The following is a 12,875-nucleotide window of genomic DNA, read 5'->3' as shown; positions in this document are numbered from 1 at the left end:
TATGTATTACCATGTAAACACATAAACTTTGTTCGCATTAAAACATGTAGTTCTGTTCTTAAAAACCCCACAAGATTTATAAACTAACTAGAGGACCCATGCTACTCCGCAGCGTTGAAATAAATATCATATCCAAAAAATAATTAATCTTTTACGAGCAAATTTCGTTTACATATAAGCCGAGGGAGACTGCAGAAAAATATATGCCGATGCTTGGTAGGAAGTTTGTTTGTGCTTACCTTCAATTTGAGGCCTCGATCATGAAAATCGGTCTAGTAGAAGAGCCAAACGAACCCGGAAAAGAAAACCAGGTTTAACTCCCTTAAGAAATACATGGGGAGCAAATTTCGCCTAATTATAAGCCGAGTGGGACTGTAGATAGATATATGCCGATGCTTGATGGGAAATCTGTGCGTGCATACCTTCAATTTGAGACCTAAATCATGAAAATCGGTCGGGTAGAACAGCCAAACTAACTCGGAAAAGAAAAACCAAATTGTACTCCCATAAGAAATACATGGGGAGCGAATTTCGTATACGTATAAGCCGAGTAGGACTGTAGATACATATATATGCTGATAGTTGATGAGAAATCTGTGCGTGCATACCTTCAATTTGAGACCTATATAATGAAAATCGGTCAAGTAGAAGAGCCAAACAAACTCGGAAAAGAAAAACCAAATGTTTTTAATTATACCGTTTTAAATGAGTTCCCCCGCCCTACTTTTTTCTACATTTCTTAAGATATCAACTTCGGACCACGTCAGATCATTTTAGTGTAGTAAGTACTTCGTTTTGACTGGGTATACATTTTTGGGCGCAATCTTGGATCCGCCATTATTGGATACAAAGTTTCTTTTAAAATGTAAAGGTTGGGTTGTGACCCATTGTTTCAAACTAGAATTTTACGCTGATTACAATGCTGCAATTAGTTTCTAAAAATCTTGATCCGTTCTAAAGTTATGAGGACTTTTTATAACTTTATTTTTAGCCCATTTTATCATTGTACATTTACAAACTAAGACCATAATCTCAAAATAGTGCTAGATAAAGATGAGTGTACACCACCATTCATTGTCGACCTATTATCACTTGGTTATGACGGATATATTTTTTTCTGCCGCCATCTTGGATCTGCCATTTTGAAACGTGATAAACTAATTTAAATATGAAGGTGGTGTTATGACCCATCATTTTCAACTACTTTTTTATGCTGAACTCAATGCCACAATCTGTTTTTGTTTCTCAGGCTTTCTTGGTGAAATATTAAAATTATCTTACTTACATTTCCAATATTTCAAAAAACAAATATGAAAATGCAAAACGGATTGCAAATCGGAGGAATCCGATTTTGGCATTTTCAAACTATCGAAAATATACCATTTAGGCTGTAGACGTAAAAGTACGGACAAACTAACTATTTATAACAAAAATATTTTTGTGTTGAAATTTTAAAACAATTGTCTCAAACCCTACACCAAACAATGCTGATTCATAATGGTTAAAACAACTATGATCGATAATGTCTCTAGCCAGTAATTTTTACTGACCTTATGGCTAGAGACATTATCGATTCACACGGGGACCCGCGTGAAGTTGGCCCCACTATAATGAGCACAATTTATAAAAACATGTCTATAATTTAGTGCTGAATTTGTGCTTCTCAAAGGTATATATAAAAAATTTGTGCTCAACAATAACACTCAAAAAAATTATAAAAACTGTTGGCGGTGCTAACTTCACGTTCAGCCCGCCACCAAAGGAATTAACAATGTATTATACATAGAAATTTATTGCTCATTTTGTGCTACAACAATTTATAGTTTTTATAATTGGTGCTCTAAAAACAACCTAGTAAATGAGGAAAATCTTCCGCTGGTGATGACGTCATCCGCCCCGCCACATTGAGCAAATCGGTTGAAAATGGTGTCATGATTTAGTGCTCATTTTGTGCTTCAACAATATACAGGGTGGCTGAAAAGTAACTTGCACCCCCCCTTAACTTTTCAACCATTTGAGATATTTGAAATCGGTTTGCGGCAACCTTCTTAGATACGAGGGGCTACAATAATTATGGTCGATTTTGAAAATTTTGCCCTTAGGGGTAGCGGGGGTAGGGGGTAGCTCAAAATTTTAAAATGACAAGTATAGTCAAGTTTGGTATCATTTTACAGGTCTTGACGAAACATGAACATTGACATAAAGAAAACCAAAATCGGCTCACTAATAAAAAATGGCGCCCTAAAACGTTTCAAACCCAAATAACCATGAGGATGGCAACAAAATTAACTTGCACCCTCTTTAACTTTTTAACTATTTCAGATATTTGAAATCGGTTTGCGGCAACTTGTTTGGAAATGAAGGGATACAATAATCATGGTCAGTTTTGAAAATTTTGCCCTTAGGGGTAGCGGGGGTAGGGGAAGCTCAAAATGTTCAAATAGCAAGTATAGTCGAGTTTGGTATCATATTGTAGGTCCTGATGAAACATAACAATTAACATAAAGAAAATAGAAATCGGACCATTAATAACAAAATGGCAGCGCAAAATAACTTTGAATAACCATTGTCTCAATCATTTTTAGCTGCCATTTTGTTATTAGTGGTCCGATTTCAATTTTTTTTTATGTCAATGTTCATGTTTTGCCAAGACCTGTAAAATGATACCAAACTCGACTATACTTGTCATTTGAAAATTTTGAGCTACCCCCTACCCCCGCTACCCCTAAGGGCAAAATTTTCAAAATCGACCATAATTATTGTAGACCCTCGTATCTAAGAAGGTTGCCGCAAACCGATTTCAAATATCTAAAATGGTTGAAAAGTTAAGTGGGGGTGCAAGTTACTTTTCAGCCACCCTGTATATACGTTTTATAATTTGTGCTCTTAAAACACCCGAGTAAATGAAGAAAAACTGCTGCCGGTGATGACGTCATCCGCCCCGCCACATTGAGCAAATCGGTTGAAAATGGTGCCATGATTTAGTGCTAATTTTGTGCTACAACAATACAGGGTGTTGAAAATGTCTGGAACCAACATTATATCTCGTGAGTGGTTAAAGAAAAACAACTGATATTTTGTGTACGGATATACTATGGTTTTACCTATCTTTTAGTGCCTTATGAAAATTTTTACCACTTATAGGGAACGTCCTGTGGAGGATGCAGTAAAAAGTTTTAATGGAAGACTATGGTAAATGATACATCATTTTAAATGCCATTTTTTTCTGAGTAAGGAGCCACAAGTTTCATCTCAAAAGGACCACCCTAGCAAAAATGGCGACTGTTTGAAATATAAAAAACCACTTATAGTAAACGGAATTTTTAATTTTCAAACAGTCGCCATTTTCGCTAGGGTGGTCCTTTTGAGATGAAACTTGTGGCTCCTTACTCAGAAGAAAATGGCCTTTAAAATGATGTATCATTTACCATAGGCTTCAATGAAAACATTTTACTGCATCCTCCACAGAACGTTCCCTATAAGTGGTTATTTAAATTTCAAACAGTCGTCATTTTTGCTAGGGTGGTCCTTTTGAGATGAAACTTGTGGCTCCTTACTCAGAAAAAAATGGCCTTTAAAATGATGTATCATTTACCATAGGCTTCCTTTTAAACTTATTACTGCATCCTCCACAGGACGTTCCCTATAAGTGGTAAAAATTTTCATAAGGCACCAAAAGATAGGTAAAACCATAGTATATCCGTACACAAAATATCATTTGTTTTTCTTTAACCACTCACCAGATATAATGTTGGTTCCAGACATTTTCAACACCCTGTATATAAGTTTTATAATTTGTGCTCTTATAATTAATTATAATGTTAACATATGTTTTATTTACATTTTATTTATAACATGTGTTCAAATTATTCTTTTGTTTACTTGTTGAATTGTTTATGTTTACTTACAGATTGTGATTTAATAAAAACTTACTTTCTATTTTCTTATACAAAATGTGAACTTTTATTAGTAAAATTAGTGGAATCAACAATGGCGACGAGTAAAATGGTAAGTAGAAAAGAATTGGATTTGTATCTCAAGAAAAGAAAGTTGCTAGAACTACGCTTGAACAAATTCAAGGATGATTTACTTACATGTGAACATTCTCAAGATACATGCACTTACTATACCGATAAACTTTCAGCAATATGGACTGAACTCGAAGCTACACAGTCACATATTGAACTTCACACTAATTCAGTAGAAAGTGAATTAGAAATTCGATGGCAGTTAGAAGAATTATATAGAGAGATACGAACATTCCTTGAAGCAGAAAAGAAAAAGTACATTACACAAACTGCAATGTCTGGCTCTACAATATCTCAACATGTATCTAATATTCCTTTCCAGCCATATACACAAGAGGAAAGTTTTCAAAACTTCACTCGGCGCTTTGAAAACTACACAAAATTACGGGGAAACTTAAGTCCAAAGGTCAAAGTGGATTTATTTTTACAATCAATCACCCCACAAATACACGAACAGCTCTACGATCTTTGCATACCAGATGATCCACATAACAAGCCATATGAGGAATTGATTCATCTGTTAATGGCACAACTAGAACCAAAACCCAGTATTTGGGCTCGTCAGCACAAATTCACAACACGTACTCAACTATGTAATGAATCTGTACACGCTTACGCAAATGCTCTTCGAAAGCTCAGTGTCGAATGCCAGTTTACTTGTACACATTGTAATGAATCCGTATCTGAAATTCTACTTCGAATGCAGTTTGTCAGGGGACTAAGAGACTCTGATATACGTCTTCATCTTCTTCAAGATAAACTATTGCAACCGTTTAAAGAAGTAGTCGAGAAGGCAGCTACATTGGAACTAGCGACAAGTGAGAGCAGAATAGTTAAGACAAATGAATATCGAGAGGAAGTACACCAAGTATCGAGCAAGAACAAACACCTGGATAGTAAGTCAAGTAAATCTAATCGTACAACTCTCTGATTATCAATCTCGTTTTGAGAAACTGAGGAACAAATGCTATAGATGTGGTGATGATTCACATAGAGCCCATAAATGTAAGTTCAAAAATGCAGAATGCAACTCGTGTAAACGTTTTGGTCACTTAGCAAGAGTGTGCTTAAGGAAACCAAACAAAGAAGTAAAACAATCAGATGAATCCGTAGAAAATACAAGTGATGACACTTATGAAATTTACCAACTTCATTCGAGGTAAAAGTGGAAGGACGACTCATGACAATGGAATTAGATACAGGAGCGGCTCTCAGCATTGTATCATATGATACATTTAAACTTTTAAATTCTCCAAAAAGGATTTTCAAAACAAATGTTCAACTCAGGACATACACTGGAGAAATAATCAATCCAAGAGGAGTTGTTTTTGTAGATGTTCAGTACAAAGATCAAAGTTTTGTTGGAAAACTGTACATTGTAAACAAGTGTGTAGACTCTATATTCGGAAGAGAATGGATAAGAGAGATTCAGCTTGATGCAGCTGACATACATTCATTAGATTCAAGTGAAACAAATGAAAACATTCAAGAACTAGATAAACTGATGATTCAATACGAAGACATTTTCAAAGAAGGCATTGGGAAAATACCAAACGAAAAGGGCCATTTTAATGTAAAAGACGAAACCCAGCCAATATACATCAAACCAAGACACATGCCATATGCACTTCAAGAAAAGGTAGAGAAAGAACTTGAACGACTGGAAACTTTGGGTATAATCACACTAGTCGAATCATCTGATTGGGGCACTCCAATTGTTCCGGTCGTCAAACCAAATGGTTCAGTCAGAATATGCGCTGACTACAAGGTGACATTGAACAAAGTCATCAAAGACGAACACTACCCTATACCTCGGATCGACGATATCATGTCAAAGATGCATTGTGGAAAGATATTTTGTACTCTTGATATCAGTAATGCATACTTGCACCTGGAGATGGACGAAAACAGTGCCATAATGCAAACAATCAGTACTCATAAAGGGCTGTTTAAGGTGAACCGATTAATGTTTGGAGTAAAAGTGGCACCCTTGTTATGGCAGAGATTCATGGACAAAACATTACATGGCTTAGAAGGTGTACAAAGTTTCTTCGATGATGTCATTATCCAAGGATCTAACCGGGAACAGCTTCTTCGCCGACTGAAACAGGTGTTCGAACGACTGAAGACAAACGATTTGAGGCTAAATAGAGACAAATGCAAGTTTTTCCAGACGAAAATTGAGTATTTAGGTCATGTGATCGATAGCAAAGGGCTACATAAGTCAGATACCAAGATACAGAGCATTCTGAAATGTAAAAGGCCAGAAAACGTTTCTGAACTCCGAACATTCCTGGGCCTAGCAAATTATTACAACAAATTCATAAAGAATTTGGCAACACTACTACATCCGTTGAACCTACTGCTACGAAAAGGAAACCCTTTCAATTGGAATTCATCTTGTGAAAAGAGTTTTCAGAAGATTAAGGAAATTATCACAAGTGACGACGTTTTGGTTCACTTTGATCCTAGCTTACCTCTGGTCTTAGCTACTGATGCTTCACCGGTAGGTGTGGGAGCCGTTCTGTCTCACCGCTATAGCAATGGAACGGACAGACCAATTGCCTTCGCCTCTCGATCTTTAACCAAATCAGAACAAAAATACTCTCAAATCGACAAGGAAGCCTTGGGAATATATTGGGGCTTGAAAAAGTTTTTCCAATTTTGTTATGGCCGCAAATTTACTTTGATTACAGACCACAAACCGCTAGTCTCAATTTTTAATCCAGCAAAGACCTTACCAACAATCTCGGCAACACGGATATTCAACTATGCTCACTTTCTCTCCGGGTTCAACTATGACATAGAGTACAGGCAAACTGCTCATCATAGCAATGCAGATTATCTCTCACGTTTCCCTACTGAAGTTGTACAAGAAAACGCTATAGATGACCTCTCCAAGTACCACATAAACCAACTAGAAACACTCAATGTCAACAGTACCGTGGTGGCTAAGGAAACTATCAACGATTCTGTGTTGGGTCCAGTCCTACAGGCCTTAAAATCAGGACAATCTGTGGAACAATATGGATTTCACGATAACGAACTGTCCATTCAAGATGATTGTGTACTGAAGGGCTGGAGAGTCATGATACCTCAATCCCTCAAACCTCACGTGCTTCGAGAATTACACGTAGCTCATTTAGGAGAAATAAAAATGAAGGCTTTAGCTCGCAGTTTTTGCTGGTGGAAAAGTATAGACAAGGATATTGAACATATGGTAGCTGAATGTCGACAATGCATTGAACAATGCAACAACCCGAGAAAAACTATCCATCCATGGGAACAACCTACTAATCCATGGGAGAGAGTGCACATTGATTTCTTAGGACCAACAGATGGCCAACAGTACCTCATATTAGTGGATGCTTTTAGTAAGTGGGTGGAGGTGATACAGACAAGAACAACTACAAGTACATGGACAGTCCAAGAATTACGGAAAATCTTTTCAACTTTTGGGTTCCCTCAAATCTTAGTTTCAGATAATGGAAGACAGTTTGTTTCCCAAGAGTTCAAAAACTTCATGAATGAATGTGGGATTGTTCACAGAACAACAGCACCATATGACCCAAACTCAAACGGACAGGCTGAAAGATACGTGCAGACTGTCAAGAAGGCGTTAAAATCCATGGAGGGAGAAAAGGGTACACTGCAAAACAAAATCCAAAGACTTGTAATGCAACTCAGGCAATCCCCGAATTCAACTGGTACATCAGCATACCACCTAATGTTTGGAAGGAGTGTACGAACAAACCTCGCATTGCGAGGTATTGCGAGTCGCAATAATTGTTCCAACCTTAGAATCGAATAAATATCAGAAAAAGGGACTCCAAGTCGGTATTAAAAGGAATTTCAAAGTTGGAGATAAGGTTCAAGCGCGGGAATATGTCAATGGATCATCCAAGTGGTACTCAGGCTATATAACTGAAAAGCAAGGACATGTAATGTACGTAGTTCAGCTGGAAGATGGACGAATAATAAGAAGACATGTTGATCAGCTGATTCTTCGTAGAGTGCCGCAGCACAGAAAATAGAGGAGGAGGTGTTAACATATGTTTTATTTACATTTTATTTATAACATGTGTTCAAATTATTCTTTTGTTTACTTGTTGAATTGTTTATGTTTACTTACAGATTGTGATTTAATAAAAAACTTACTTTCTATTTTCTTATACAAAATGTGAACTTTTATTATTAAAATTAGTGGAATCAACAATATAATTTGTGCTCTCTTCACTATCAAAGGTGTTCTTGTCCTGTCCGTACGGAACACTGAGTAATAGGCGCTACCAAATTATGAATAATTGTTTAGGCCTACGAACCCAAAAGAGATAGGCAATTGGTCTATTGGCTGTATGGGCCAGCGAGCAGCACATAGCGTTGAGAAGGCACATTTTAAAAGCGATTTGAGCATAATCCGTAAACCTCTGTTACAATCACCCACTGCAGTTGTCACTTTACACAACCACCATTGAAGTGCCGTTAATGATTTGAAACCTTTATGTAAGCTATTAGTAACGCTTATGTAAAAAATGTAAGTTTCCCAGCCATATACAACAATGATTCAAGGTCTCTTTCCCGGTTATCAAAACTGAAGAAAAATTGTATACACAAAGAATCTCTGTTTTCATTTACTGTTACCCTACACATTATTGCACTTGTGATTAATTAAATCCGTTATGTAAGGAAAAACCTCAGGAAAAACGGGTTTAATCCAACTTGGTTTGGATTTTCTTTTGAAATGTGATCGGAAATGATTGCGGTATCTGTAAACAACATTCAATGTAAACATATCAGTGACAACTAGAAAAATAATTTTGATCCGAACAGCTGTTCGCTATTTCATAGATGATTATGTGATAAACATTGTGAGAAAACTTGAGAAAAATTGCACAAAATTGGGTTTCTAAACGTCCGTAAGTTTATTTACAAAGTAATGAGGCCATATTTTAATAGCTAAAGACACTCTCGCCAATCCAGTGAATACATTAAAATGATTCGGATCTAGATAGGTACTCTCGTTTTTCAGGAGAAGGCCGCGTAAAATGGCTCTTGGGCTGTGACAGACGGAAGACAGACAGACAGGCAGAAAAAAATTGAGATAAGACTTGTTTCGGCTTCTTAACTGTATAACGTAAAAATAACAAAAAAATATATATTTCTGAGCAATGTACAGACAACACTCTAATTTTATTCATACATGGTGTTTTTTTTTTTAACTTGCATCTTTATTTATGTAAAAACCGCAATAGATAGAAATGTGCAGTTTGCGGGAATCCTCTATTGACGTAGGGGGCCCAATTGTTTTGAATTCAACGTTACATTCAAATTCCCCCCTTCCCCCCTCCTTTAACAAAATTTTTTTAATAGCAAGGTACCCCTTGTGACATATCAAATGAAAGAGCATAAAAAAAGAAAATGCTTGGTGAAATTTATTTTTCATTTGATAAGTCACAAGGGGGGGGGTACCTTGCTATTAAAAACAAAGTTATGGGTAGGGGAAAAGGGGGGGGGGGGTAATCTAACAAATTCATGAGCCGATTTTCAATTTTTTTCACCAAACATTTTCTTTTTTCATGCTCTTTCATTTGATATGTCACAAGGGGTACCTTGCGATAAAAAAAATTAAGTTCTGGGGAGGGGTGTGCGGAAATATCTCACAAGTTTATGAACCGATTTTAATTTTTTTGTCATCAAACATTTTCTTTTTTCATGCTCTTTCATTTGATATGTCACAAGGGGTACCTTGCTATTTAAAAAAAATAAGTTGGGGGCAGGGGGTGGAAGGGAGGGAATGTGAATGTAACGTTGAATTCAAAAAAATTGTGCCCCCTACGTCAATAGATGATTCCCGCAAACTGAATATTTCTATCTATTGCGGTTTTTACATAAATAAAGATGCAAGTTAAAAAAAAACACCCTGTATAGATAACTCTAACAATATCTTCGACGATTTCCTTCCAAAGCTGTAAATAATATATTTCTGGCCTAAAAACGTGTTTTATGCAGTTAAAACTAAAGGCTGGATCATAGTTCTAGGCGTCTGGCTGACGCATGCGCATTAATTTGCTGTGTTAATTCCCCATCTGTCAAAACTTGGGCTAACATATGATTAAATGCAAATTCGCTATTACGCATGCGGCAGCCAGACACCTAGAACTATGATCCGGCCTTTACCAAGAAAAATCTAATTTCGTAAAATAATGAACTTGAAAGACATAACTCTCTAACAGTGAGCCTTATGGGTTACTAATTTGGGAACGAAATAACAAACGAAAATAGGTACCGTAACATCAACAAAAGAATAGTTAGTACTCTCCATTCAAGTCACTTGTGTTTTTTCATAATCTCAAACACTATCCCATAGTTACAATTAAAAAACAAAATACATAAATATACAGCTGATCATAAACAAACCTAATACAAACCAAAGAGGTTTGCATCTATCCTCAGGTAATGTTTAACATATTACAAATAGACTGCAACATATGATTTGGATGAACGGCACTGACAAAACACTGCTCTCAGAGTATACTAATGACTTTCTTCGAGCAAAGCTCGGTCCCCAGGTGGTAACGGTAAGAGTGGCCTCGGAAACGGTAAGAGGTACGGCAAAGTGGTTAATATACAGGCCTACTACGTCGGTTCCAGCTTTTGATCAAAAACAATAATGCAGCGTAAAAATAATTATAAAGTTTTAATACGTGCCGCAACAGACGTTTCAAGAAACACATATTTTTGTGGGGGGATGTTGAAATGCGAAATTGTCACTTTTCTGAATTTTCCTCATGGTTTGGGGCAGAGACCTGTCATCGTGCCAAATTTCTACTTCCTAGCCCGTCTAGAAGTGCCCAAACACTTGTATACCTGATCAGTGAGTGAGTTACACATCGTGCTGTATAGTTAATTAGATAAAATATTAAATACAACAATTTGTTTATAAAAACACAGGATATTTTGGTAAGCACAAATCCGTTATGAGGACACATATTTGGAATTTATACACACGGCTGTTCAGGGGACAGACCCATTTAAAATGTATGGGATTTAGTTGGGAAATTCATTCTCCTACAAGTGTATTGGTATGCCTTTTTTGCCATACACAAGGCTGTTATGAGGACACAAAATGTTATATACAAGGATGTTAAGAGGACTGTCTTCTTATTAATAAGAGGACAGCAATTGTCCTCCTAACCGCTTTGCATATAAATTTTGTCCACTTAACATCCATGTACATATCTATATATATATATATATATATATATATATAGTTGTTTTATTTAATACGATTGAAAACTGTATAAATATGCGATTTGTTACTGACAACATAAACAATTCCAAATTGTGTTTTTGGAATCGATTTATGGTATGTAACGGAATATTTAGAGACACGATGCAGGTCAGAAAGTACATAGGCCTACAGAATAATAAATTCATAGCTGAATTCGTGTTTTGAATTGTATTTGTATATATTGCTTAAATACCCAAACTATACAATTTATGAAAAGGATAACGGGTACTAAAAAGATATATTGGCAGGAGAAGGCAATGTAATAGATAAATTACATAGTACAGATTATGTACCAGCGATGTGCTTGGATCGGTGCCACATTATTATATTTAATACACAACAATGGAAATCTCATCGTTTTACAGCATAACCATCACCAATTATTTGCAGGTATATTCTTCACTATATTTTGAACTCAATAATTGCGTTTTTAGTAGAGTACTTTATTACCATACAGTAGTATTTAGTTTTTTTTAATAGTAGCCTACTTAAACTATTTGGTAAAAAATAAAAATATATTAATGAGAATTTAGATTACATTAAGCTAGTTAGCTAGACTAGTTAGTCATGTAAGAACCTTTTGATAAAGGTATTTTACTTTTTAGAGTAAGTATAATACGCAGTCAGTGTCACATATGGGTAATTAGCGAAGGTTTTCTTTGATCTTCAACTTTCACCTTCAACGCACCAGACTAAACCTATATAGATCATATTCAGCCTCATTAAATACAAACTAGTACATTCGACAGACATAGAAACATAATCAATGTTCAATTGTTTCCTTTTTTATTATCACGCTGTATGGTAGTCATATTTATTTATTGAAAGGTTTAGTGTGCATTTATTTATAATAATTTCCTAAATGCTGTTTTCTGTAAGAGTGCCTGATATATTTCAGTCGAGATAATATATTCTGAGGGAGGAGGTACTTAACAGGCTCAGCTATTGTTTTACTACTTCTATTGTCCATTGTATCATCTTGACCTTAAAAGAACAAAATGTGCTTCAACCAACGGAAATCTTAAGCACTGTACTTAACATTAAGATTTACTTACATCTTATCTAATGAGTATTGAGTAACAAAACATCATATTAGTTTACAAAATTGTATTTTACTGTATCTCCGTGTTTTGGTTCTAAATATACGTTTCTTTCGTTGTCCATATGTATTAAAAAAATATATATATATTTAAAGAATTAGGTTATATTGTTGATAATTATAAGGGAAAATTATATAAGATTTCGTACAGTTTTTGTGGTAGTTACAAATAACAACCCCACTGACACATCCATCTGTAAAGAGCAACATTTATCTTACGTCAGCCTTGGGGATTGTAAAATATTTATGCCAAAGAAGCTACTCCAAGATTGTAAAGGAATGTTATAACTACAATATATTTTTACGATGCTAATCAACAAGTTATTATTTATTGTTAAACATTTTATACATTTTAATCAATTTTAAAATTTATAAAAAACATTTAAAATTGTATCATGTTTAAACTAAATTACAATGTTTAAAATTGTAAAACGTTACTATTATTTTAAATGTTTTA

At 35.4% G+C, this 12,875-nt stretch overlaps 1 protein-coding gene across 1 annotated transcript in view; it reads left to right on the top strand.

Annotated features, from left to right (window-relative positions):
* The first annotated feature begins 3,990 nt into the window (after positions 1-3,990).
* The window catches only part of LOC128997646 (uncharacterized protein K02A2.6-like), a 39,105-nt gene continuing 30,220 nt past the window's right edge, over positions 3,991-12,875 (top strand). The window contains exons 1-3 of the mRNA XM_054423285.1: positions 3,991-4,008; positions 4,735-4,924; positions 5,363-7,672. Coding sequence (XP_054279260.1) covers positions 3,991-4,008; positions 4,735-4,924; positions 5,363-7,672 — 2,518 coding nt within the window. The remainder of the gene's footprint in view (positions 4,009-4,734; positions 4,925-5,362; positions 7,673-12,875) is intronic.

Source organism: Macrosteles quadrilineatus, unplaced genomic scaffold (genome assembly GCF_028750875.1).
Source record: "Macrosteles quadrilineatus isolate MER2022 unplaced genomic scaffold, UCM_ALF_1.0 Scaffold_6__1_contigs__length_79288215, whole genome shotgun sequence".
NCBI classification, from domain to species: Eukaryota; Metazoa; Arthropoda; class Insecta; order Hemiptera; family Cicadellidae; genus Macrosteles; species Macrosteles quadrilineatus.
Note: the sequence above shows the minus strand (reverse complement) of the source record. Positions and strands in the feature narration are given on the sequence as shown.